This window comes from Centroberyx gerrardi, chromosome 18, assembly GCF_048128805.1.
Source record: "Centroberyx gerrardi isolate f3 chromosome 18, fCenGer3.hap1.cur.20231027, whole genome shotgun sequence".
Classification (NCBI taxonomy): Eukaryota; Metazoa; Chordata; class Actinopteri; order Beryciformes; family Berycidae; genus Centroberyx; species Centroberyx gerrardi.
The window spans coordinates 23,167,088-23,193,457 of record NC_136014.1 but is presented as its reverse complement, the minus strand read 5'-3'; the positions used below and the strand labels follow the sequence as shown (position 1 = coordinate 23,193,457).

The following is a 26,370-nucleotide window of genomic DNA, read 5'->3' as shown; positions in this document are numbered from 1 at the left end:
GAGCTGGCTCTGCTGAGTCTATAGCTGTTTATCCATCCGTCTGTCAAGCAAACTGTGAAATGTCGCAAGAAATAAAATGCAAATTAGGTGCGTTTCCATCAGCTGGGTTGAAGTGAATAAATCGTCTTCCTGAACATCAAAAAAAAAAAAATCCACAAGAAAAATGGGAAGTCCTTCAAATAATTGACTAGTGTTGTTTTTGTTCTTTTGTGTTAGCCATATTTTATCAGAAGATGTAAACAAAGAAATTAATTTGGCAATATTGTAATGCACCAAGTAAATTCAATATGTCGCCTGTGCATTGTGGCCTTAACTCATCTTCAGCCGATAAGGTTTAAAGAGTTTTTTTTTATATAGTTTGTAAACCTGTAGATCTGTATTTACTATGCACTGTGAATATTCTGCACTAAAGTAGCAGTTAGTAGGAGGGAGAAGCCCTTTCTTTTTGTAAATCATTTTTCTCCTGTTTTTAGGTTAAAGCCTTCAACTTTATTTATTACTTTCAACTTTATTTCTTTTGTTAGGGAAGTTTAGGGTTTGGAATTAGAATTGTTTTGTTTGTTATTTTGGGCACTGCTCAGCTCTGAAGCCTTAAAAATAAAACCGCTACATTGTGAACTCTGGTTATGGTGCGGCTGACTATTCTTGGGAGTGGGAAGACGGGGGGGGGGGGGGGGGGCACTGAACGTGTTGTGTCCTGGTCTCCCTTAGACCAGCGGCGTAACACTTCCTACCTCATAGAGCGAGCGCTGCACGCTGTGGCAGGGGTTCGCAGCCACGTACTTCAGCGCCCTGCAGAGGGTGCGCAGGCTGTAATGCGGCCTGTGTCCCGTCCCGTCCACCAGGTGAGAGTTGGCCTCCTTTCGTACCGCCAGGTAAAAACTGCACACAAACACAATCATGAAAGCGTTAAAGTCGAGATGAAATGAAAAATGCCTTTTTAACCCTTTTAGATCACATCCCCGGTCATACTGTGCACCTATTTAACAATATATGCCAAAAAAAATACCAAAAATCAATTTCATTGTATTCTTATATCAAAATTCAATCATGTTTTCTTCCTGTAAAACAAAATATGCCGTGTGCTTACGTAAGCATGCCCGTAACTAATTTCAACCAATAATATCATGACATCCACCCATCAATCAATCTTCAACTTTTAGCGCACAGAGCTAAGAGGCTAAGATTCATTAGTTAGCTAGCTAGCAACAGCATGGTACTTCGGTGTGTCTTCGGGTGTTATGACACGCCCACTTTTCAACGTTCAAATCAAATTCCTCCCAACGTTACGTCCCGCCTGTCTTTCCTGTTTCACTCGGAAATACGTCACGATACGGAAGTTAGATACTCTCGAAAAGCCGTTTCATCTCGACTTTAAGTAATTTAAGACTTTTATCCACCAAGGAAATGTAACATTGACAGTTCCTGGCACAGCTTACGGTGGCCTGTAATTGACATAAATAAAAAAAAGTCACATTTTCACAATAGACACAAATAAGCAGAAAAAATCTTTACTTATTATACCTCTGAATCTACAGGGATGACTTCTACAACAGGACAAAGTGAGGTTACAGTCAAAGAAGGAAACCCTCTTATTTGTCTATAGGCAACAGTGGAAGGAAAATCCCAAAGTCCACCAGTCACTTCAATTATTTTATGAGCCAAGTAGATTTTTAGAGCAGAATAAGACCTCTAAAGGATTTGCTACAGAACAGCTGGACCTCCAAAATCAAAAGCTCTCTCAATGCATTTTCTTACAAAGAATTAAAAACACTACACCCTTTGAAACTTCGAGCTGTGCGTTACTTTGAACACTTTACCTGGTGATAGGGCTGGACGATAATTCAATATTATCGTTTATCGTCTTTCAGTGGGATTATATTGTGATGATATGGTGATTTTGGGATATCGAGACGCACAATTCTGCTGTCTGAACTGATGAGAACAAGCTAATTTTATTTAGAAACTCAAACAAAATGTATGAAAAGTATGATAGGAATATTATGTGAAAATTATCGTGATATTGATTTCAACCGTATCGTCCGGCCCTACCTGGTGAAATGTTGTGCAGTGACTAACCTTATGATGCCACTGATGACACCTCTGTGTGGATTCAAGCCTCTGAGGTAGTCTGAAACCAGAATCCGAAGGTCTCCCTCGTTCTCCAGCTCCTCCACATACAGCTCGGTAAACCTGGGAGAGACGCAGACACAGCACTTTAAACATGGAGAACGTAGGATTTCTTTCTTCTCATAACGCTGTCAGATTAACTACGGCAGCTTATAACCGTTAAAGTGATTACTAAGAGATATCACCGCTACAAACAATATCCTTGACAAGTAAATTTATGCTTTCGTTTATGGGTTACGGGTTACTGTAGCAGCCATATTTTGAATTATAGTTTTATTACTATTGTGTTTATGGATTTCTTCCCATCTCCTGCATTCTTAATGTGCTCTGTGTTTCTGTAATTGTTTGTTGCACTAGGTAAACTAACTATTTGGACATTTTTTAACACAGCATTACCAAATATCGGTCTGACGTGATGCAAAGCCTTCTCAGTCGAACACTACGCTGCTACCTCTCCACCGTCTCACCTGTTCCTGATGCCCAGAGGCAGATTCCTCTTCCCAACATCAGTAGCTGGATTCATGCAGGCAAAGAGGCGGAAGTCTGGGTGGCGAACCAGGGGCTCTACACAGAGAAATGCATAAAAATATAAGCAACAATCCAAAAAAAAAAAAAAGAAAAAGAAAAAGAGGCAAAAAATTACATGGTAATTTAATACAATTAGGCTGAATCAACCTCTTGGTAGCACAAATGATTAAGTAATCCTCATATAGACCTATATATAGACTCACATTGATATAGACTCACTATAGATATTAAAGGTAATTACAATATTACCTGACCAATGTCGCAAATTAAAATGTTGAGAGAGAAAAACTTCACTAATCCACTGGGATGAAAATTTTGACGACTTAACCAAGCTCAACCGAGACAGAAGATATGTTGATTAAAGTTTTCAGTTGATTGCTGTAGTCCAATCAGTGTTATCTTTTAAATTCCAAGATTTGGCACGTCAAATTATTATCTATAGTTCGGTCAAAAGCTAGCTGTTTCCGAGATACTGCAGCAGACAGCGGTCCTTACCGGTGTCTCCTCGGTCCAGCAGCACCAGGGAGCCGGCGCTGCCCTCCAGCAGTCCGCTCAGACACTCCAGGGTCTCTGCCGCCGCCAGGTTGATCTCATCCAGCAGGATCCACTCGCCTTTCTTCACCGCCTGGGCTAACGTACCCTGGAGAGGAGCAGACGGGGGTTAGAGCAGGAGAGGAAGATGAGGGGAAGCCTCCGAAAATGAGGCTGCGTTGTCGGTCTGTACTTTGAAAAGATGTTGTTTTAACATTACGGGAGATTCATCATTTAATGGTTGAGGTAAGGGTCGGTGTGAATGTGTGTGTGTGACTGTGTGTGTGTGTGTGTGTGTGTGTTAGTGGGCTTAAGAAAACATTTCTAGGAATCGTTACCTCCACGAAGGCGAAGACCATGGCCGTCTCGCATGCTCTGATTTGCTGCTGGGTCTGACTCAGTCTCACGGCCAACGCCTCCCACTGCTCCTGTAGCAAGGCAGCTACACACACACACACACACACACACACACACACACACACACACACACACACACACACACACACACACACACACACACACACACACACACAAAGAAAAACATGGTCCTATTATGGGCTTCAGTAGCCAATATTGTAATTGTTGTCCTCGTCCTCGCAAAAAACCTTAGTAACAATTTTGGTTACAGTTTCATGTCCATCCCTATTCTCTTCTATTAGCTCTATATCTGTTGGTGTATTAGGAGAAAAAATAATATTCATTCAATATCTCATTTTCTCTACAAGCAAGGGCAACTGTCGTACTGTAGAGGCCTACAACTGCTGAACCAACTTTTTCCTGCTACAATACCGTTGGACTTCTCCTGCAGCTCCTTGGTGAGTGCAGACTTGCAGACGTGGTCCATGAGTTTGAGCAGATCCTGCCAGCGTTTCCCCCTGAAGCAGGTCTGCACGTGGCCCAGGAAGGTCAGGTTCTGCTTCCTGGAGTACGTCTGGGAGAACAGGTCCTCGAAGGCCTCCCGCAGAGGCAACAAGATCAGCTTGTGGTCGACCGGTTTGTACCTGCAGAAGACGGCGAATAACAATGGTTTCAAACTGGAGTTTCAAACTGGAGTTTCATTCCAAAACAAATCAAACATGTTGCCCATCACCAATGCAGACCTCCAATCAGTAACAAATATGTCACCTTGTTTTTAATGATTTTGAAAATGCTAGAATTCAGCGGTGAGATGCATCATTTCCACAAGGTTCGTCAAAATCAGATCACTGGTGTCTGAGATATTACGTGTGACAGATAAACAGTGAACAGACTGAGAGGAATCACTTGATGAACTTTTGGCACAGTAAAGCTGTCATATCAAACGCAAATCGACTGAGAATGAACTAGAGCTGCAACGATTAATCGATTAGTTGTCAACTATTAAATTAATCGCCAACCAATTTGATAATCGATTAATCGGTTTGAGTAATTTTTTAAGAAAAATAAGTCAAAATTCTCTGATTCCAGCTTCTTAAATGTGAATATTTTCTGGTTTCTTTACTCCTCTGTGACAGTAAACTGAACATCTTTGGGTTGTGGACAAAACAAGACATTTGAGGACGTCATCTTGGGCTTTGGGAAACACTGATCGACATTTTTCACCATTTTCTGACATTTTATAGACCAAACAACTAATCGATTCATCGAGAAAATAATCGAAAGATTAATCGACAATGAAAATAATCGTTAGTTGCGGCCCTAGAATGAACCCTCTGTCATTAGTTAATATATTGCAGTTCCTGTTTCTATTTTGAATTGACTGTGTTGGACTCACCCTCCTAGCAGGTCGGCAGTGTCGCTCTGCTGGTTCATGTTCACAACCCGCAACCTGTGTCCTGGAAAGAACAGAGAATTGGGGATATTTAAAGGAACCGGTTGAATTCCCACCAGTGTTTTTTTCTTCTGTCTCTACTCCGTCTTCCTCTGTACTTTCCAACTGAATAAACACAAATACTAGAAGGTGGGTGGGACTGGCCAGACCTCATCCCTGTCTCTTCGGGAACCAGCTTCAGCTCACCTGTGAGTCCAGCCAGGTACTGCACAGTGGAGGTCTTCCCCGTTCCCGTCTCTCCCACCAGAAGAACAGGCTCCCCTTTGGTCATGCACACTGCCAGCTGTTCCAGCAGCACAGCAGAGGGACGTGTAGCAGCAAAGGTCTGGTTTTCCCTAATCATGGGAATGAAACATACATTGTTGTGATTATACATAGGGTTGTATGCCTAACTGAAAGCCACATTTTTTGACATTAAAATAACAATAAATAAATAGCATATATGATACATTATCAGTCTGTGACCCCGTTTGCCTGAAATTGGCTTTTCAAAGATGTTCAAGATGTTTTGGGGTGTATAACATTTGCTGTGAGTGTTGTATGACTGACCAGTGTTAGGTGAAAAGTTGCATATTGCAGCTTTAATAAATGTGCTAGTCATTTAGCATCTTAGTGTCTCTTTTATAGATTTATCTGTATGTGTATGTGTTATGTGTTTATATGTGTTTATATGTGTTATATGTGTTTATTTATATGTGTTTATATTAGGCTTTCAGGTTACTTTCAATGCCCTTCTCAACAGCTGACGTGACACATTCATGTCAGTTTTTGCATGCTAGCACAAAATGTCACCCTCGTTTTGTCATCTGTCCAAAGTTTTGACACCCGCACAGTTTGGCTTTGGGAACAAATCGATGTGTATTTTTGAGCATGTGCTGATGGCCGAACCATTAGATGGCTTTGTTTACCATAATGCAGTTAAAAATCAATTCAATGTTTATTCAATTTACCAGCAGGGGGTCTATTTGGCTCTATCAGAGGGCAAGTGTTGGCACAGCAGCCGCCTGATGCATATACTGTGTGAAGAGAGGTGAAAGGGGGCGGCTGGGCGGGATGTCCCACTTACACAGTCAGCCGCACCACTTCGCTCTGCTTTCGACCCAGAGACGCTCTGCCCACCGAGGCCTCCAGCTCCGTCACAGAGATGCCAGGCTGGTACATCTGGCAGAAGTGCTGCGCCTGGAGGCAAACAGCAGTCAGTAAACACTACTAAAATCATAAAGCAGTTAGCTGTATAAAATGCATGTTTTCACAATAATCAGTGGGGGGAAATAATCTCAATATTAATATCCAAACTGCAGATGCTTTTGTCATTTTTTTATGTTAATCAAAAGGGAAAATCATTTCTAGATCACCTCTTAAATAAGGTATTTAGTGTACAGCAGAATCACTGGCCTATAAGTTAAGAGGCACATTAGAAAAAAGACTTTCATTGCATTCAAATAGTGCAACTCTTAAGTATGAGCGTCACATTTTTGTCCAAATTACTATTATATTTTTTAATATGCTGTAAATAAATTCTGCAGAGGATGTAGTTTCCACAAATGTAATGTTTCGTCTGGCCCTAACAACGTCATGCCAAGACGCCCGTCTACTATATATTATTAAATGACCTTTTCTTTGGAGATGTTGAGCTTGCTTCCAATGACCTCAGCCATTCGTAGTCGACTTTCAGGACGAGACAGCATTGCTGTGAAGCAGTCAAGTGCCTGACAAGGTAAAATGACAGAAAAGGCATTCAGTTAATAATAATAATAATAATAATAATAATACACTTGAGACTTCAGCCCTAATCTGTAATTGCAGTCGCCTGTTGAGCCACTATCACCCCACTACTGGCTTTGTGTATGTGCAGTATGTAAAGCTTGAATCAAAAACAAATGTTCACTCTCAAATTGATTAACTGAGCTTTTGATACAAGATCTGATAGCTTAACATGAGAGAGAGAGTTGTATTTGAATGATATAACACTTTTATTCACATTGGCAGTTTGGAAAGGAAGTTTAACAGGCCTGTATGTTGGGTTGTAAAAGCTGTAAAAAGTTTATTTTCAATATACTTGTTTCTTCAAAAATCTATGTGAAATTTAAACAACAGGACTTTCCAGAGTGTACAAACCTGAATCTACCCTTAACTTAAACATGACCGTTTTTTTGTTCAATTGCTTTTTTCATAAATCAGATCAACACTAGTGAGAGTCCAATAACAATGGCTACTGGCAGGTAAACTGATAAGACTGTATTGACAGTCACTGACCTCTTGGAAGACATGTTGTGCTGTGGCTGAGGAGGCGCTGTCGAAGTTGCTGCTGATCCTCTCACACCATTTCAGTAAGTCCCTGCAGAGCGGTAAGGAAGATTACATCTCAAGGAAACTTGTTTGGAAACGATCAAACAAAAGCTCTGCATGAAGGAACGCATGAGAAATGGACCCTCCATAGTTAGAACAGATGAAACTTTAATGATCCCTGTGGGGACGGTGGGTAATATCCATATCCTTAATATAGGCTTATGTAATTTGCGGGACAATTGGGCAATTTTCAATGCCAGAAACCAAAATTTGTTGCTTTTATGCGAGAACGAAACATAAATAAGCCTGAATGTGGAACTAGATCAAATGTATCTCGCATGTATCAACAACAGCACAAACCCTAATGACCTACAGCACATATGAACATTGCGGTCCACGCTATATACTTCAGAGAGAACGAATACAGCATCTAAGTTAATTACATTGATCCATGAAAAGCATATACACTATTGAAGCGGGGAGCATGGAAAACTACCGACGCATCGATCCCGCGGCTGAATCCTCACCCCACACACCCGATGCCTTCTATGGATCACACTTGCGAAGGCATACGGATGATTCAAAAGGTGCCGGGGCTGATATGCAATGGCGTGCGTCTCCAAAGTGAGAGTGTGATTATAAAGTTGTTATCTAACGAGGACACCCCGGCGTGACGGGTAGAGTGTGTGGTTGAGAGTGTGGCCCATCGTCCAGAGGACAGTCCGATCAATGATCCATCGAACGCAGCAGCGCCCAGTGGAAAGCTAATTAAAGTCATGGAGGCTGGCTCTCCAGACTGGGTGGTAGTTTCACTGGGGGGAAATCTGACAGATGCGGGGCCAGCAGGTCTAACTTTCTGTGTTTGCCTCTATTGACGATGACCGTGCGGACGAGGCGCTGCTGTGAGGCCGTTGTGGGGCAGAAAGTCTGGAGGGTTAATCATTTAAGTAGGGCTGTCATATCAAGTTCATGTAAATGGTGTGTGGCCCTTTTCACAAACATGGCTGACGTACTTCCGCTTCATCGCTGTACAGTACGGATCAGTTCTCACCATCGCCCGCAATGTTAAAAAGCGAACTTTCTGTCACCTCCGACTCTGTCTGCGATCACTTATTTTGTGTTTCGATATAGCATGTAACGACTGCACCACTATAACAAAAAAAAGTGATTTGATCGAGGGCCACAAAATGCTAACTGGCTAATCAAGGCTAATGGCGATTTCTGTGCTGTTAGCATTTTGTGACCCTCAATCAAATCACTTTTATATTTGTGCAACTTTTTTTCATCAAAAACAGAAAGATATGTCAATATCTTGACACATGAGGCTTTTCCATCTTACCAAGAATAAAATTCAGAGGCAAACACTTGTAATTTTAGGCATGAAAATGGTCAAATTTGAAGATGTTGAATATTGGAATAAAATATTGGCATATCAGCAGCTTCAGTTTAAAAAATATCAGTATCGGCGTTTAAAAGCCCATATCAGTCGAACCCTAACCGAAAGACAGCCGGTGTCATAATTCAGCAGAGAACACGGACAGACAATCTCATTTTCAGGATAAGACCCCACTTCGTACTGTGTGTAAAAAAAAAAAAAACCTGTGATGTTCTCAATGTAAACAGCAAATGAAATGAAACTCTCATTAAAAACACTTTGCGAAGGGAAGTAAAAAGCGTTGCACCGAGCCTGACCTCAGCGACAGCGCTCTCCCCTCCAGCGATGAGGTCTTGTCTTCAGACTGCTGCTGCGTCTCGTCAGCAGATTTCAGGCAGCTCGTGTCCTGGTCGGGGTGCCTCTCCCCCGTCAGCTGGCAGTAGATATCCAGGAGACGATCTGCCACCACGGCCAGGTTAGGATACCTGCTGATCAGCACCTGCACACACGGAGACGGACAAGGTCAGCTAGCAGAACAGCAAGGGTGCACTGCATGTAAACGCTACAGCAGCAACATAATAAGATAAACCTTTAATGATTCCTGTGGGGAAATTGGACCGCTGAAGCAGCAAACAGTAAAAATAGAATAAAAGTGTGGATGAAAGTATGAAAAAAGTGTGGATGAAAGTATCAAGAGGGTGTGCAAAACAGCAGGAGTAGTACGAGTGGAACTTACTGGGACAAAACACAAATGTGGAATACGTGCAGTATGAAATAAGAGGACATTATAAAAAATATCAATGTGTATGCAATATAAAACAAAGGGGAAGAATATGAGAACTTCTAAAAATACATACTTTAAGCGCCATACACTCACATCCTTCCCATACACTCATGCATGACAGGTCAATATGCAAGACCAGGCTCAAAAAACAAGAGAGAAATAAGGTCACAAAACACAAACATGACCAAATTTAAACAGGAAAAGTTTTCACATTTCGATTCCTCCTCGCTCACCTTCTTCAGCTCTTCTCGTGTCATGTTGCCCATTTGCAGCTTGGTCCAGTATTTGTCCAACAGAGCGGCATGAGAGCTCTGTGGCCTGTACCAGCTGCCACCACTGTAGTACATCCTGCAACACACAAACATGACTTACTGTCAGTGTAGAACTGAGGAAGCCATGCTGCAGTCACACACACACACACACACATACAGGCAGAGATACATTCAGAGTCTAATGATATTCTTACCTTCTTGTTGCAAAGAACTGAAATCCAGGAGCGACATCAATGCAATCCTCCCGTCCTGGAATCATCAACTTTTTATTCTCCATCAAAGGCAGGAGTACAGAAATCTAAAAAAACAAGAACACACTCATCTAGTTGTGGCAATAATGTAATAACAAGAAGTAGGTCTAACATTGAGATAGTCCTAGTTTTATTTATAGATTAGATGACATTGTTTAGTGAAAGTCCATTCAAAGTTTCTAATGGAACAGGTCCAGGTTAGGGTTTATACATAGTAAAGAGACTGAAATACACTGATTCAACAATGTAAATACTGACCACATCCAGAGGTGCATGGTCAATGTCTTCCAAGAGGATCCACTGGCCTGTAGAAACAGCTTGTGTCAGCGTTCCTGGCTGCCACACAAACTTCCCCGGTATATCTGTACAGCGGTACATTCCTAGCAGCATCTGTGAAATCACAAATTATCAGTGAATTCATTGCATCTTAGTTATCTTATCTTCATCCCTTGATTCGGTCTGCATTAACATACTGTAGTTCAGATTGATTCAAAGCTCTCTCACCTTGCTGTCAGTTTGATCCCCAAGCTGGATCTTGAGAATCTCTGTAGCTTTCGTATGTCCGGTGACAGCAGCCATGAACTCAACCAGGGCAGTTTTGCCGCATCCAATTGGCCCCTCGATGAGAACGGCCTTCTGGGAAGCCACAGCCAGCGCCAGTCTCCTCAGATTGCGGCAGGTCGAGTCCACCAGCACCAGATCCTTTTGGTTCACCTACAGAGAAAATACAACGTTAGGACCACACCTAAAAATCAGAAACAAAAGCGGAGATCTGTATCATGCTGGGACTGTCCAATTCACCATTCAATGTGACAAATGAAACTGTATTTACCTGTTCTGCCTGTCTGGGTACTATCCTGGGTAGTACCACGCCGCAGACTGCCACCACATTCTGGGACAGGTCCTCCGAAACTACCTGGCCCCTGGTAAACTTGTTCGCTTTCTCCTGGCGCCACATCACAGAGCCCTGATTGGCTAAGACCAGGGCCTTCTCTACCTCCAGCTGCTGGGTTTCTTCCAAAGCCCTGAATGCACATCAAAGCAAAAGTCACGACATGCAACCTGGGAAGTATCAAAATATATCAAAAGGTATCACAAGTCTTCAAAATGTTGTTTTCCCACAATGAGGACTCCAATTATCTTCTAGTTTATGGGAATTGAGTAAATGAATTGAGTGTTATCCAATGCTCCAAATGGATTCAAAAAAAGAAGATGGCATTGAGAAATATCAAACAAAAAAGGCACTCAATCACATAGTGAAATGTGCATTCATTAAACAAACAACAGTACTGAAAAAAGTATTGTTTTAGAGCCATTGTTGACTCTCAAGTGTCGAAAGTGGCATTGGTATTGAACATTTTCCACAATACTCAGCCCTAACTATGACAATGCATAATCAAAAGAATACATACTTTATTTTCATGTGCAGGATCTCATCACTTGTCAGCACCTTTCTCAGAAAGATGGTTTTCTGATTATCAGTCATGTGAGAGACCATCGCTAAGCAGTGGGCAGTGTACCTGTTGGACACAGTGGGAGAATGTTTTCATCTGTTGACCGCACAAGCAGAAAGCACAAGCCCTTATTTTTATAACAAGCTGTAGCAAAGATACACAATAGTAATTACACTGTTGTAACAGCAAAATGAATAACTCAGTGTAATCTCACCAAGATCATTTCCCCACTGATACATCTGATTGATTTAGTGTTTAGATAATGTCAGCTTGTTAGCTAGCTAACCATAGTATCTGGTTAGCTAACATCACTGTGTTGTAGTTAACACATCTGATTTGCGCACTAGCTAACATATCTAGTAGAAGCTAATGTTATTAGTGGCTAGTTGACGCATGTTAACATTAATATAAGTTGCTTTGCTAAATTTAGCCTGCTGGCTAGTTAGCTAGCTACCAAAACTAAAAACCAACTGTTTGTTTAGGTTAGCTGAGCTGATTCTTCTCAAAAGTCAAAGTCGAACTTTGGAGTAAAACTAGGACCAGAAGACAAATTAGAAATTTAGAGACAAATCCACATTATGAGACTGTTCACTTTAACTTATAAAACTACTGAATTGATCTATACCTACTACAATCAAAAATCTCTTTTTCTTGCTTGGTTGTTATATATTTAGTGATTATACTGCACACAGCCCGTCCTCCAGTGGACCTCCATGATGTGGTTTCTAGGAGATTTGTGGCACGACTGCAGCGCCTCTACAGCTCTAAACAGGAAGCAGATACGCACCCTCGAACCATGACGTCACTGGTGAGCAGCTGTGACACGCAGGGACTCCAGTCCCACAGCACCCGAAACTTGGCACAGTCACTCTGGAGGAAGCGCAGGGTGGCACCCATGAGGTCGCGCAGCTTCATCCTCCTGGGTCCGTACTGGACTGAAGAGGACTCTTCACTGGTGAAGAAGAGCCTCTGGAACACCGGCGGGGCATCGTTGAAGTACCTCGCAGCAAACCTGAAGGGAGAGGAGAGGAGTGTCAGATTGGTCAGGGCAGAGTGGAGGGGTGTTTCACATGTTCAGTGTGAGGAGGAGAGGGTCCACTTACGCCTGTGCATCAGGACTGATGCCCAGCAGTTTGCTGAGCGCCACACACAAGCGCTCATGGAGATCATGGTTGATCCTGGCAGCGGATTTGACCCTCTCTGCATTCCTCTCCAGCAGGTCCAGAACGAGGGGTCGGAGGTGTCGGGCAATCAACAAAGTATAATCCTTCTCCAACAGTAGCTGAGCTAAACATCCCAGAATACACTGCCTGTCCTGCTGGCTCCATATCTGAGGAGAGATCACATGTCAAACAGGTCCCAATTGAAATATTGATTGATTCACATAGAAGCCAGACATAAATCAAAGCAATTTCTTCACAATATTCCCGCCCTAGAGGTTAGCAACACTGCGATATGCATTTAATGAGACAATATGCATTAGCATACTTCTATAGTTAAATTTCTATATAGACAATATCAGTATTTGAGGAGGAGGAATTTGCATACTCAGTACAGGACGCGGTTTGATTCACAGTGTGAAAAGAAACAACTCTAAACACAATATTCTGTTCCTAACAAGTCAGAAAGAAATATATCTTACCTGTTTGGCCAAATATTGGCTTAGTTCGTTGTGACTTTTGTCAATATGTCTGGATATGGTGCCCAATGATGACAGGCTCAATTCTAAATTTTCCATCGTATCATTTGTCGTTTCTGGAGGAGCGATCTACCACGAAAATAAGCTCGAGCGGTCTGCAAAGTAATATGATGATCTGCTGCTCGTTAACCAAATTGTGGGGTTCATCACTTGCTTGTCTGTCTGGTTTGTATCACAACACATAAGCACGTTCCCGTCAGTAGTGTTAAAATCCTGTCCACATGTGAGTAAAGCACAAATCCTTCCGGGTCGGTTGGATTCCCGACGTCGCGCTGATGACGCAAACGAACAGCGACAGTGGCACAGTGCACCGCTCCGAGAAAGAAGCAACTTTAGCTCTCGCAAACTAAAACACTGCTGCTTTTCACGCATTCGTTGTTGTCAGTAGATTTTTTGTGAATAGTAGGGGTTGAAGAAGTCAGCCAGTCGTGGGATTGTTGACTCCCTTTAGGTTCTGGCACTGTTTTTAAGAGTATTTTTTTTTTTGGAAACCAGGCAGCTGCAACGCTTTCTTCACTGACAGACCGCGGGAAAATGTCGTTACTTCCTGTACAATGAAGACTTGGCGCGACATTACTGTTGTAAACACCAGGAGAGGACAAACAACAAGTAACAGATGGTAAGTGAACTCTAATTTCTTTTTATGAATGACGGCTAACCGATGCGTAGAGATCACGCTTTTATCCCAATTTCCCGAGCTTTTCTTTCGGCTTGGGTTAGCTTCATGATACAGGCTGCTGGCAAATATAACGGTGGGTAAATATGACCTCGGGTAGCTGATTATATCAAGGCAGACAACCACCAATGCAAGTAGAAACAAGTACACTTTAAGAAAAACATCTATTTATGTTCTTCTCCTTAAAAAACATATCCTTCTGTAGTTCAAGTCATTTTGATACTACTTACTGCGATGTATATCTGTCTATTTGCACCATAGAGTGTGTCCGCCTGAAAAATGTGGGTAAACAGACTTTATTTGGTTTTACCCTCCACTATGTCCTTGGTAACATTTGATTAAAGTGCACATTTTAGGAGAAAGTAAAGCTGTGAGGGTCCACAGAGTGTAGGATAGGACGTCAGCACAGTAAATGTTAAATACATGTTAAATAATAGGGCAAGGACTACTACTCACTCCAATTTTAACTAATATTCAGCCAGAAATATTAAACTCAAATTCAACAGTACACAACAATGTACTTAAGATTTTTTTTTTCCTTTCTGCTTCATTTCATTTCTGCTTCATTTTCTTTCTGCTTTTGCTTGATGGCTTTGTTCTTTGCTTTCTTCTTTGTTTGGGAATCACAATGGGGAAAATCCAGCTGGCACTCAACATTAACCTTGGTGTGTAATGCAGTGATTAGCTTCAGTTTGCCTGCTAAAAAGAATAACACTTAGCTGTACCAACCTTAATTATATCAGCTGGTTTCTGATGTTGACCTAGTTTTTAGAGATAGATTGTTAACTGTAGGATTGATTGTGATCATGTGGTTAAGCTGTCATTTTGTTTTCCTTCTAGCTGTCAGCTAAGTATTTTTCCTCAAGATAGTCTTTAGCCCATGTAAAAAATTATCTGGTTTATAAATATATATATAGACTGGCAATAACTATCGACTTGCTCTTGGTGTTGTTATCAGGTACTCATTGTAAAGAACCTGAGCCACAGACAGATTTGGAAGAATGGAGACGATGTTCAATGACACCAATGATGTTCATGGTCGTAAGTATAAGGCTATTATATTTACATTTGTTTAGTGTTATTTGTGGGCCCATAAGGAATTGTTATGGTTTGTAATAAATCTATTATACAGTCTAATATTTAGTGTATATGTCTCTTTCAATGACTCCTGTGGTGATGGTTTTCAAGGAAAGATTATAGGAAATGTTTCATTCCAAAATGAGAATCATTCGGGGGAAAAACATCTCCCACTCTCAGAAAATGACTGCTGACATGAAACTAAACATTGAAAACATTGAAATTATTAAATTTGAAGAGGAGACATTTGCCTACCAATTACTGACATTTTCGAGGTTCGAATCATTATATTTATAAAGTACTGAACGAATAATTTCATTTTCTTCTAAAAATGGATATATAATTTTAGAATTAAACTTTTCTTACAATGTAAAGAAAAAGTTGATTATGGCTATATAGGTTGTTATGATATAGGTCTAACATTTTTAATATGCCTTTCCACAGTGTTGACACCTGTTGTCGATGAAGATTCTGTGGATATCTATTCCGGGCTGGATACCAGTCCCAGCCATGTTGCAGGTAAAAGTCCTTTTAATAAATTCAGAATTCAAATCCCACTTACAAAACATGAACATGAAATGTCAGAGATAATCCGTTTATCTCCATTATAGAGCTCTAAGTTCTTTCTATGTGTGAAAAAGGGCAGAAGATGAAGTCCCTCTGCTTTGATTTCTTACATGTTACACAGGGCTCTTCATATTGTGTTCCCTCTTTCGGCCTTATATCTGACACCGTCATCAGCATATCTCTATTGATTGTCTTATTTTGTTTTATTGTAGAGAAGCCCTCTGCCCTTCTTTCTCCTCGGCTCACGGAATCAATGGATCTATATGAAGAAATTGTCACAGAGGAACAGCAGAGTAGAGATTCATCTTATAATGAGGTCAGTCGTCACGTCCTCTGTGCTTCCTTTCTCTGTGAATTGCCTCACACTAATAATACACAAATCAAGATGATCTGATGGAGGCTTTTGCCAAAATCGTCAACGTCAATCTCACGTTCCCTTTTTTTCTTTTTGTTTGTTTGCAGTTGAAGACAAGATTCCATGCAGCTCAAAATCAGATTGAAGAGTTGCGCAGAAGACTGCAGCAGATGGAGACGCAGGTTTGCTTATTTTATTTAAACTAGGGTATGTATAGGGTTTCTACACTGGTCCGGAAAAGGATTGAAAATAAAGTTGATCATTTCTAGGTCTTGAAATGTTGGGGATTGCACAATAGTCAGAAAATATATTGTATTTCACTCCTTATGCACATCTGATGACCCATTTTAAGTAGTTGTACACCCACTGTCATTTCCCGTGTTTATTTTGTGAGGAATTATCTTCAGCTGTAGCGTGATATCGTTTAGCTGACATATTGTCATATTGGCCAGCAATTAACAACCAAAATCTAATAATTGGGTCAAAAAATGAAGATCTGGAAAATGTATAGAATGTTGAAATGGAAAATGAGTAGGAACTGTGTCTTAAAAATAACAGAATTTGTAATCACATTAGAAATTAATCTAACTGTAATACTTGTTGACCTTTGGCACTTGTTTGATATTTTCTGAGAATCTCTTAGGGAAATTTTTTTAGTACCAGAGAAAGCAGATCATTTCTGTCTCCATGTAGTATTGACATGATTTTATATGCAATGTTTCCTTCAGATTCATTTAGCTGCAGTGGACCCCCACAGGTAGAAAAATATAAATATAATGAAATTTCATTCGTTTGGCCTTATGGCTCGGCCAACCCAAAAAATAGCTATTAGAATTGCAATTACAGCACAATTGTCCATATACCATGATATAAATATCCTAATAAGGGCCAGGCTCTGTGTGTTCTTTGGTTTATTAATCTGTTTGTTCATGCATAACACTTTATGCAATGTGGTGCTTAGGGGAATTACACTATGTGCTCTTTAAGCCATGCAGAGCCCTAAGAGCCCTGCATAAGGAAAATACTGGGTGCACTCATACACCAGGCAGTACGGTAGTCTCACAAGCCAGCTTTACATTGGTGCGTGGTACATTCACATACCAGGAACTAGGATGGTGATTTCCTAACTGTAGTGGCGAAGTTAATATAGGTATAAATTAAATATTTTGTTCAGCGATTCTCTGTTACAGTAACACTGTGTTAACACAGCACATTGGTGTTAAAAGGTGGAGTTTTTAACATCAACATAGCTCACTCTGCCCCTCCACCTGAGCATCTATAAAGCACTCACACACCTCTTAAACTGCGACACCCTCTGAAACTGGTCCTGGAATGGGCCAAGGAGCCAACCTGGGTATCAGAACAAAAATTACCCTCAAACCCACATCTACCAAAAATTCTACAGGAAACACTGACATGGTTTGTTCTCCTTTTATAGAACACAGGGTTGAACACTGAGAACAAGTGCCTCAAAAAGAACATCTCTGCACTTCTAAGAACTGCTAGACAGGAGGTGATACGCAAAGATGAGGAGATTCAGAGGTTGAACCAAGGGTAAGATTTTGTTGTAGAAATGTTTTAAAAAAAGAATCATGTACATGATTAATAATGGCAACAGAAAGACATTTCTCTTATATCTTCAGCACTTTTATCTGCATTGTGTTAATAATTGTATCCAGGGAGTGAATTTAAAACCAGTTTTTGCTACATCTAATGAGTCTCTCCAAGCTACATTGGCAGGTAATCTAAAAAATTTAAGAAGGTATTCGAAAAAAGCTGGTTAATAAGTGGCTAGTTAATTTGGGGATTTCTTTGCTACTGTGACCTGTAGAAAAGTGACTTGCATGTACTGATTGTGTGTATGTTAACTAATTAATCACTTGTTAAAATGGTTCTCCTCAGGTCAGGGAGAGGTCACCCTCATTATCGATCTCAGATAAATGGTCTGCGGAATCCAGATTCAACCAGGCGGACCTCCTCAAGTAGCTCCACGAGTAAGCCACCTCCGCCACCGCCACCACCAACCGATCCTCCTCCTCCTCCACCATCATCTTCTCCAGCACAACCTCTACCGCCTTCAACACCCAGGGAGGACCGTCTTCAAAGGAATCCCCGTCAGCCCTCCAGGAGAGAAAGCGATAGTGCCACCCATCAACCCAATGCTTCTTGTGTTGAGACAAAAGCTTCAAAACCAACCTCCAATGTCCGCCCAAAATGTGTTATCAAATCCAGCAGCAATTCATCATCTGGACACAGTGAGTTGGACAAATGCAAACAATCCAAGCACAGAGACGAAAAATATCAAAAACTATCTGAATCAACAGATAGAAGACACAAATCTGGTTCAGATCCCAACAAAGAATATCACGAGAAAGGAATGTCTGAGAAAAACAGGTCTCACAAAGCGGAGAAAGAAGCAGGAAGAAAATATGACTACAAGTCATGTAAAAGCAGAAACTACACAAATGTTGAGGTGCACCACAGATCAGAGAGGGCTAAAAGCCCACCACCAGAGCTTTTACATAGTGCAGCTTCCTCTGGTAGTGGTGCTAAAGGATTCTCTGATGACACAAAAGGTAGAAGTCGAGAGCGGAGGCAAGATAAAGCTAAAATTGCAGCAGTGGACTCTGTACATAGTACAACTTCTGTTCGTGGCTCCAGAGAGTCATCTAAAGACAGTTCAGAAACAACTCGAGAGCTTGGAAAAATCAAGACTGGAGATGGACACTGTAGAAAAAGTTTGGACTCAAAGGACCGGAAACAATCCTGTTCAAATCAACGTAGTGAGCAGTCTAGTGAGTCCTCAAAAAGGAAGGGAGGGGGTAGTCCTTCAAGGGATCATCGGAGGAAAGAAGAGAGAAGACGTGAAGATGAGACCAGGAGAGGAGATAAAGGAAGCACCGCATCAGACAGAAGCAGAGAAAGTGAGAAAAACAGATCAAAAGAAAGGAACCAGGGTAAAATGGAAGTCAGTAGTAAAGATGGAGAGAAAAAGACAATTGAGACCTCAAAGAGATCCTCTGAAGAACCAAATATTACTGGGAAAAGCTCTGTGGAGGAAAATAGTCCAAACAGGAAACTGTGTTTCATGGAAACACTGAATCTGACCCTTTCACCAGTTAAGAAGCCACTGTTGCCCATAGATGCTAGCCAACAAGAATCCACACCAGTGGACAAGGTAGTTGAAAATGGACCAAATGATGACAGTGAGCAGCCTGATATGGAAGATATGTGCGTCATAGATGAAATAGACAGCAGTCAATCAGAAATAAGGTTGGATGATGTTGCAGATGACAAAGTTGTAAAGTGCTCTTCTGATATCCCCAAAACTCCAAGTCCTGAAATTGTAGATGGGAAATGTGATGATGAAAAAGTTGCCCAGGAAAAGGACAAAACCCATACTGAAACCACTGTGGCTGATGAGCAACTTGAAGGCAATTCTGTCCAAACTACCTCAGCAAGTAGTCAGCTCCCAGAGGCTACAGATGATCAAGTAACTGTGCATCTAACACCAAAATCACCGGAGAGTATTCTTCTCACAGCAACAGATAGTGACATTTCAAAACATACTGTGGACAATACAGACGGCAAAATAGTTGAGTCTGGAGATCTGGAGGCTACAGCTTGTCTCTCTGGCATGCCTGGAAGCATCTCAAAAAATGACACTTCAAATTCTTTACAAAAAGCAAACCCTGAAAATCAAACTGAAGAATCTATTTCCATTCCTGAACCCAGTGTGCTAGATTCAAGCGTAGAAACTCCTAGAACTGCAGTACGTACAAGCCTCCCTGTGGATGCAGTCAAAGAAGATGCAGTTGCTTCACAGGGAAATCCTGTTGCTGAAGATGTTACCGGAGAGGCCAAACCAGAAAGTCAGCAGATCTCACCCTCCAACCTACCTGAGGGCTGTCAGAAGCAGCTGTGTCCATCTGCTTCATCAGATTCCACCCACGAGAAAGATGCTTGTAATATGCAAGATGGTCCCAAAGATGCAGAAGCTGTGTCTAGTACAATAAGCCTGGAGGCTTTCCCACAAGAAGGGTTGAGTTTGCCTGAAGCTATTTATGTTTTAACACAGACAAATGAAGACGTCAGTGGTGTCAACAGCGTTGCAACTGAGCCGAGTTCTTCCACTGGCTGTATTGGGGTGTCCAAAGTCAGCAGTACAACAGAAGAAATGACACTGCCAGACAAGTACAGAAGTGTTCTTTCTTTCACACCAAAGAAGAACTTCAGTCCTGGAAAGTGCTACACAGAGAAAGAGGAGGGTAATATTGAGCCTTCCAGTTCCATGCCATTGCTTCATGATGAAGACTCCATGATGCGCACACTGAGCAGTCTGAAGAGTATCCCTGATGCCATAAGCCCTCTTAGGAGCCCAATACGGCTAATCAAGAGAAATCATCTGCATTGTCATGACAAGCCAACTCATGTCAAAAGCCTTCGAAAAGGTAAGGTGTACCAGCTATTTACGTTATGTCATGTTTATCTTGCATATTATACAGATGTTTTTCTTACCATATCTTCACTGAATCAGCTGAAGGATTATGAAATTAATTCAGCAGTACAATTTCAAGTGTGCCACCAAACTATTTATTTATTATTCAAATTACACATTCTCTCCCTTTGCAGATTTCTCCAGCACAGCTGTTGATGCCAATTCAATGAAGTTGGATGTGAACAAAGAGAACAAATATCCGGGTTCTCCCGTAAAACATGAATCACAAAACATGGGGGACACGGCATCAGATCTTCCTTCAAGCCTCTCTGACAATGAGCTGGAGGAAGGGGAAATTCTTAGTGAAAGTGAGGAAGCAACCGCGGTTTCTCCAATTCCTTCAGCCAAGAGGGCTAAATTAGCAAGACCAGTCAGAAATCAGCCAAGTCCTAAGTCGGCGTCAAGGTTTTCCAAAAGAATATCCGAAGAGAGGTGTGTTGCTTCAAAAGAGATGAATGAAGCAGTGGCTGTATCTACAGGAAGTCCATCAAATAAACATCGTTTTAAAACCGTTTGCCCCACAGCATCCAAAGCTTCTTTCTCCACCATGGAAGAAGTAATGGAAACGTTCAACACAGTTCGCGCTCAGATCCGAAAAAAGTACATGAAGCTTCATAAAAGCTTCCCCAAGAAGAGCTTCTATGGCATGATGGACAATTTCCAGGAGTCTTTTTTGGCATTTGTGGATGGTGCTGGTTTTGGTCAAATATGCAATCAGATAGAAGAGCTGAAAGCCAAGCTCAAGAAAATGATAAAATCTGTATTTAGCAAAGTATCAAATAATGGTATTGTGAACCGCATCTTTGAACAGCAAGCAGTTGATCTGAAGCAGAAATTGTGGGAGTTTGTAGGTGTTCAACTTGACTTCTTGTTCAAGGACATTCAGTCAACGCTAACAAGCTTTTGCAAACTAGCAGGAACAGAGGCTAGGGACAAGATGTCTAGTGGAAATGAGAAATTACCTAGGCCACTTCCTATAAGTATTTCCCCAAAGCTGCAGTGTCGACAGAAGAACAAGCAACCTGTTAAAACCAGCCAGAAGAGAATCAAGCCTCGTCTTGTTGCTCCCTGCAAAACGGGCCTTGGCAGTAGAGGCAAAGATATCAGAATGACCCACATGGAAAAAGATGGGAATCTGGAGCCAAATCCACCAGTTTGCCCAATTACACAAACTGTGGTCGAAGTCTTTCCTCCCAACAATATTCCATCAACTCCAGAAAAAAGTAATAAGGCTTCTTTGGTTCTCTCTCAAGGTGGTTCATTTCAAGACAGAGCTGACTATGAAATACTCACAGAACAGCAAGCTTCCAGTTTAACATTCAACCTAGTGAGAGACTCCCAAATGGGAGAAATATTTAAGTGTCTCTTACAAGGGTCCGACTTACTAGACACCAGTGCCACTGCTGGAGACAACACTGGCTGGTCCATCAGCACGCCAAGGAAGGACGCTCTCACTGGAGAAAGTCTGATTAGCATTACCACTCCTAGTAAATTTATTTCTCCGGCTAAATTTATTTCTCCAACTAAATTTGCTTCTCCCTCAAAACTTATCGCAACATGGTCTAGCATTTCACCCCGCAAGATGTCCTCTCCACAGTCCAAAGTTCAGGTCCCGCTGAATCCAGCCTTGTTTGATGAAAGTTGCTTATTAGAAGTGCCATCTGAGACTAGGACAATGCTGCAGTCCGGTTTGGTTTCACAGAGATCCTATTCCATTCTTGCCGAGGATCTGGCTGTTTCTCTCACAATTCCGTCACCCCTCAAGTCTGACAGTCACCTCAGCTTCCTACAGCCACATAGTATGGATATAATGTCCACTCCAGACAGTGTCATTAGTGCTCATTTCAGTGAGGATGCTTTACTAGACGGGGAAGATGCTTCAGAGCAGGACATTCACCTCGCCCTCGACACCGACAACTCCAGCTGTGGGTCCAGCAGCAGTGTGACCATGGAAGCAGCGGCCGCACCGTTATTTCAGTTTAAGCCTCACTTGCCCATGCAGGCAGTGGTGATGGAGAAGTCCAATGATCATTTCATTCTGAAGATCCGCCAGGCAGCCAGCAGCGCAGATGTCACTCTCACGGCTGATGAGAGCTTAAGTCGAACACTAACAGAAGAAGACCAGTGCCACAGAGAAGAAGATGCGTCATCCCGGGAAAGTCCCTCAAAGCCTTTTTTGTCTGATGCATCACAGAAAATCTCCGAGTCGCAGAAAATAACCAGTCCCTCAAAAACCAGTCCATCAAAAACTCCTCCTTCAGAGACCAGTCTGCATAACCTTGCTGAAAGCTCTGAAACAAAGAAAAGCGGTGAAGTGCCGTTGCCTCATCTTTCAGACTCATCGGGAGATGAACTGGAGTTGTCGGCATCTGACAGAAGTCTTACCATTGCAGAGGAAGTAAGCAGCACACCAGAGAAAAACAAAAAGGATTCTAAGATGGGCAGAAAACGGAAGAAGCACCAAGAGAAATCCAAAACAAAGCGGTCCAGAAAGGAGGAAGAAAAACGCAAGGAAGAGACGGTCTCAAAAAGTCCTAAAGATAGAGGGACAAGAAGCTCAAAGAAAGAGAAAAGTAAAGCCAAATCCCCGGTGGCACCTCTGTCCCCCAACAGCCTGTCTGCGAAGAATGTCGTCAGGAAAAAGGGCGAAGTGGTGATGGCATGGACCAGGTCAGTAGTTCACATTCCAGTATTTACAACACACATGCACACTGTTTCAATGCCTCGGGTTCAAGTACATATTTGTAGAGGATAAAGGATAATAATACAACGAGACATTGTAAGTAGTACAAGACTGTGCAAATGCCAATTGTATAATAATAAATGGGGGAAAAAAGGGGTCCCTGAAACATATCATTGATTATTTTGTGCTTCTTCTTTCAGAGATGAAGATCGAGCTATTCTTCTTTTCCTGAAAACAAAAGGTGCCTCGCGTGAGACTTTCTCTGCCTTGTCAGAAAAGCTTAACAAGCCATCAACGCAGGTATGTCTATCACCTTTTTGTTTTTGTTGTCTCATGATTTGCATTAGACTACTTACCGACTATGCAGGCAGGCAGGGCGTTATATGCTTACAATGACGATTAACCATTTTCACATTTTTCAGATTGCTGACAGATTTACCCAGCTCATGAAGCTTTTTAAGAAGCAGGAGAAGATGGACAGCTGACCCTGCTGCTGCTAGCGTTCTTGTATTAGGCCATTTAAACACAGATCGCACCAACACAGGTATGTAGGCTGTGATTCATTCGGTGGTGCAAGAAGATCTGGATGCAGGGTGGCCTAGTGATTAGAGAGAAACAGAAAGTGACAGGTTTGATCCCCCACAATGGCCAAATGTGTCCATCGAGATCCACGTGTCCTTCAGCAAGATACTGAACCCTTGCCGACATCAGCGAAAATGTTTTTCTGATGGACAGCAGGTTTAGGCAAGGTTCGTGCTTCTAAGGAAAGTCATCTGTCAGAAGAATAAAAATAGTCATTCTGTTCTTCTGTTTGTACCGTTTGAACAGTCACACATTTGTAAAGTCAACTGAGATGGCCGTACTTCAAGAATAGTGATCTCCCATAACACTGCTGACAGGACAGGCTGACATGGATGTGAATGGTTGGTGTGAAATGTCCAATTACTAGAAGTAATGGGTGTTGTGTTCGCCCGGAGGAAGGCAAACAAATTACAAAAGTGTGTGTGCAGCACACCACGATAACAACACAGTAAACTGCTTCGACGGAAATTGCAAATGGTCTTATCCCCTCCCCCCTAAAAACTTTGATTTTTTTTTTTTTTTGGGAGTATGCATTAGCTTTTAGCAAATATGATGTGTGAATTGTGATCAGAACTATGTTGTAATGGGGCGGTGAACTCACCTCACACCAAGGGCTAATGATTTGCATAAGGCTTTGTGTTTTAAATACAGTTTTAAATAATACAAGCAAAACGACATCCAACACAGCATATCAACACCTACCAGTATTGTTGTGTATGTTTGATGCACTTGTGTTTTTTTTAATACAAGATCAGTATTACTGTTGCAATCACAAATTCAGTATAGTTTCTGGGGATTTGTGTCTTCAGCTGTTTTGCACATATGATGCATAAGTCCTTGTTCTCTGTGCAAAATCTGTACGTGTTTTCCTTTCTTGGCCTTCGCAAATATGATGCACTGCAAATATGACCATCTTAACAAGTCATTTAATTTTATATCTAGTCTTAAAATTGTCATTGTTTCAAGAATTTCCATGAAGCACGTGACTTTTTTTTTTGATAGTGGAATGATGTGCCTTTTTCTGCCTTGCTTTAACATATTGACACTTGCTTCTAGAAATCTCCTAAAATAACATTGCATTGGAAACAAGTTGAAGTATTTCACCCCATTTGCTGAATTGTTTGTTGTTTTAAGAAAAAAAACAATTTTAAGACTGAAAGACAAAATGAGTTGTTTAGAGCAGTGGTTCTCAACGTGGGGTCCGGGGACCACCAGGGGTCCTTGAGGGGGTCCCCAGCAAATTGACGAATTGTTAAACTTTGTTAAACACCATAATTTCATTTACAAGAAGTTAGCACAATTAGAGAATGTAGAAGAACGACTATTTTGATCATAGTTTCTCTGTTATCTCTCTACCTACAATACAGACAGTCATGGAATTCTGGACAAAATCATATCTGACAATAAAAATATTCTCAGATTTGGGTTCGAGAGACCAAATCTCATCAACTGGGGGTCCACGGCTCATATGTGTACTAAATTAAGGATCCTGGATATGAAAAAGGTTGAGAATCACTGGTTTAGAGGGACATTTTTGCAGTGTAAAAGCTGTGGGACTGACAGTTATGACTAGATAACAAACTGACCATTTTATGAGAAATCTATAATTTGGATCTTTTTTTTTTACTGGTGGGTTGGGGCTTGGGGGGGAGGGGGGGTCTGATGTGTTTGAAGGTTGTGGTGTCCACATGTTTACATGTCCAATTCATGTATAATACATTTATGTCTATATGTTAATAGAAATTAAACATTTTATCTGCGGGCCTAAATGGCACCTTTTTTGACTGTTTACTTATCCCACTGGTTATAAACAGAATGCAATGCAATAATTCAACATTGTGAATATTGTACATATTTCTTTACTGAAAATAAAGTTTTATTTATTTATTCTGGTGTTAGTTCTTAATCCTTGATTACTCACAATGTAGCAAGATTATTGAATGTTGTTTTGTATAATACAAACTTGATACGACGGGGCCCCAAAATAATATCTGTACAAATTGTCCCTGGAAGATCATTTGTTAGGTGGTACAGTGTACTGTATTCACCATGACACAAATATTCATAAAGTGGGGCACAAAGTATGGAAATTGAGGCCACTGCCTAGGGGTGACATTTGTAACTAGCAGACCTTCATTCTGCAACACGAGGTGGAGGACAAAACCAAACTTGTAGGCGTTACAAGAGTGTAGTCTGAACCAGATTTGGGGTGGATGTCTGGTATTTCATTGTCAGAGATTAAATACACTGCCCAAGATCACCCAACACTCAGATAACCATGCAATAGAGTATGGATACTTGATTAAATTGTCAGTCATTGGCATAGCAACAAAATCACAGTTCTTCCACATGAAGATCTGCGGTGTAAGTTTGTCATGAGATAACATGGGGAGAATATATTGTAAGCAATAATACTTGCAAGTTCAAAACATTGTGCATGGCTGTGTATTGACATCTCAGTTGGCTCTATTGGTAACATTTCCAGTGTGGTGTCCTGTTAAAAATTGCAGGGTAAAACTGACCTCGGGGCATTGTGGTGTCATGTGACAGATCAATCAGTTCATTCTGAGTCCTAGTTTGCAGCAGCATTGAAATAGTGTCTGTTGCAATGCACAGACTGGGGTCTCATCTGTCTGTAATGGATGACAAATGAGCCCCTATGTCACCACAAGTGAATCTGCTCTTTTATAATGGCTTTAAGCTGAGGCGAGAGGAACAAAGATCCTGAAAAAATGTAAGTATTTGACAAATAATGATTGTTTTTTACTGCATGTTTGACTTTCTCATTGATCAAAGCAACCACATTGTT

At 41.4% G+C, this 26,370-nt stretch overlaps 3 protein-coding genes across 3 annotated transcripts in view; 2 read left to right on the top strand and 1 right to left on the bottom strand.

Moving 5' to 3' along the window:
• mdn1 (midasin AAA ATPase 1) overlaps positions 1-13,315 on the bottom strand; it is a 70,373-nt gene extending 57,058 nt beyond the window's left edge. Inside the window, exons 1-21 of the mRNA XM_078289809.1 lie at positions 13,067-13,315; positions 12,528-12,754; positions 12,212-12,436; positions 11,383-11,490; positions 10,803-10,995; positions 10,475-10,684; positions 10,229-10,360; positions 9,914-10,017; positions 9,681-9,795; positions 8,981-9,162; positions 7,256-7,337; positions 6,613-6,708; positions 6,066-6,178; positions 5,186-5,334; positions 4,943-5,003; positions 3,979-4,190; positions 3,528-3,631; positions 3,154-3,298; positions 2,598-2,694; positions 2,080-2,193; positions 735-882 (exon numbers count right to left, since the gene is read on the bottom strand). Of these exons, the coding sequence (XP_078145935.1) occupies positions 735-882; positions 2,080-2,193; positions 2,598-2,694; positions 3,154-3,298; positions 3,528-3,631; positions 3,979-4,190; positions 4,943-5,003; positions 5,186-5,334; positions 6,066-6,178; positions 6,613-6,708; positions 7,256-7,337; positions 8,981-9,162; positions 9,681-9,795; positions 9,914-10,017; positions 10,229-10,360; positions 10,475-10,684; positions 10,803-10,995; positions 11,383-11,490; positions 12,212-12,436; positions 12,528-12,754; positions 13,067-13,162 (2,913 nt within the window). The 5' untranslated portion in view covers positions 13,163-13,315. The remainder of the gene's footprint in view (positions 1-734; positions 883-2,079; positions 2,194-2,597; positions 2,695-3,153; positions 3,299-3,527; positions 3,632-3,978; positions 4,191-4,942; positions 5,004-5,185; positions 5,335-6,065; positions 6,179-6,612; positions 6,709-7,255; positions 7,338-8,980; positions 9,163-9,680; positions 9,796-9,913; positions 10,018-10,228; positions 10,361-10,474; positions 10,685-10,802; positions 10,996-11,382; positions 11,491-12,211; positions 12,437-12,527; positions 12,755-13,066) is intronic.
• A 357-nt stretch (positions 13,316-13,672) lies between these two features.
• Positions 13,673-16,211, top strand: LOC139911645 (CASP8-associated protein 2-like). The gene is made up of 6 exons (XM_078289771.1): positions 13,673-13,742; positions 14,758-14,840; positions 15,321-15,395; positions 15,656-15,759; positions 15,906-15,980; positions 16,206-16,211. The coding sequence occupies exons 2-6, from the start codon at positions 14,801-14,803 to the stop codon at positions 16,209-16,211; spliced, it is 300 nt and encodes a 99-aa protein (XP_078145897.1). The 5' UTR covers positions 13,673-13,742; positions 14,758-14,800.
• A 1,839-nt stretch (positions 16,212-18,050) lies between these two features.
• Positions 18,051-25,368, top strand: casp8ap2 (caspase 8 associated protein 2). Its single transcript, XM_071899230.2, has 4 exons — positions 18,051-20,249; positions 20,431-22,966; positions 23,180-23,279; positions 23,402-25,368. The coding sequence occupies exons 1-4, from the start codon at positions 18,176-18,178 to the stop codon at positions 23,462-23,464; spliced, it is 4,773 nt and encodes a 1,590-aa protein (XP_071755331.2). The 5' UTR covers positions 18,051-18,175; the 3' UTR covers positions 23,465-25,368.
• The last annotated feature ends 1,002 nt before the right edge of the window (positions 25,369-26,370 follow it).

Coding starts and splice junctions, on each gene's coding strand:
- LOC139911645 (XM_078289771.1), top strand. CDS start 14,801: ATGGAGACGATGTTCAATGACACCAATGATGTTCATGGTC. Junction 14,841..15,320: donor CACCAATGATGTTCATGGTC/GTAAGTATAAGG, acceptor GCCTTTCCACAG/TGTTGACACCTGTTGTCGAT. Junction 15,760..15,905: donor GAGATTCATCTTATAATGAG/GTCAGTCGTCAC, acceptor GTTTGTTTGCAG/TTGAAGACAAGATTCCATGC.
- casp8ap2 (XM_071899230.2), top strand. CDS start 18,176: ATGTCTGAGAAAAACAGGTCTCACAAAGCGGAGAAAGAAGCAGGAAGA. Junction 20,250..20,430: donor TGTCAAAAGCCTTCGAAAAG/GTAAGGTGTACC, acceptor CTCCCTTTGCAG/ATTTCTCCAGCACAGCTGTT. Junction 23,280..23,401: donor TTAACAAGCCATCAACGCAG/GTATGTCTATCA, acceptor CACATTTTTCAG/ATTGCTGACAGATTTACCCA.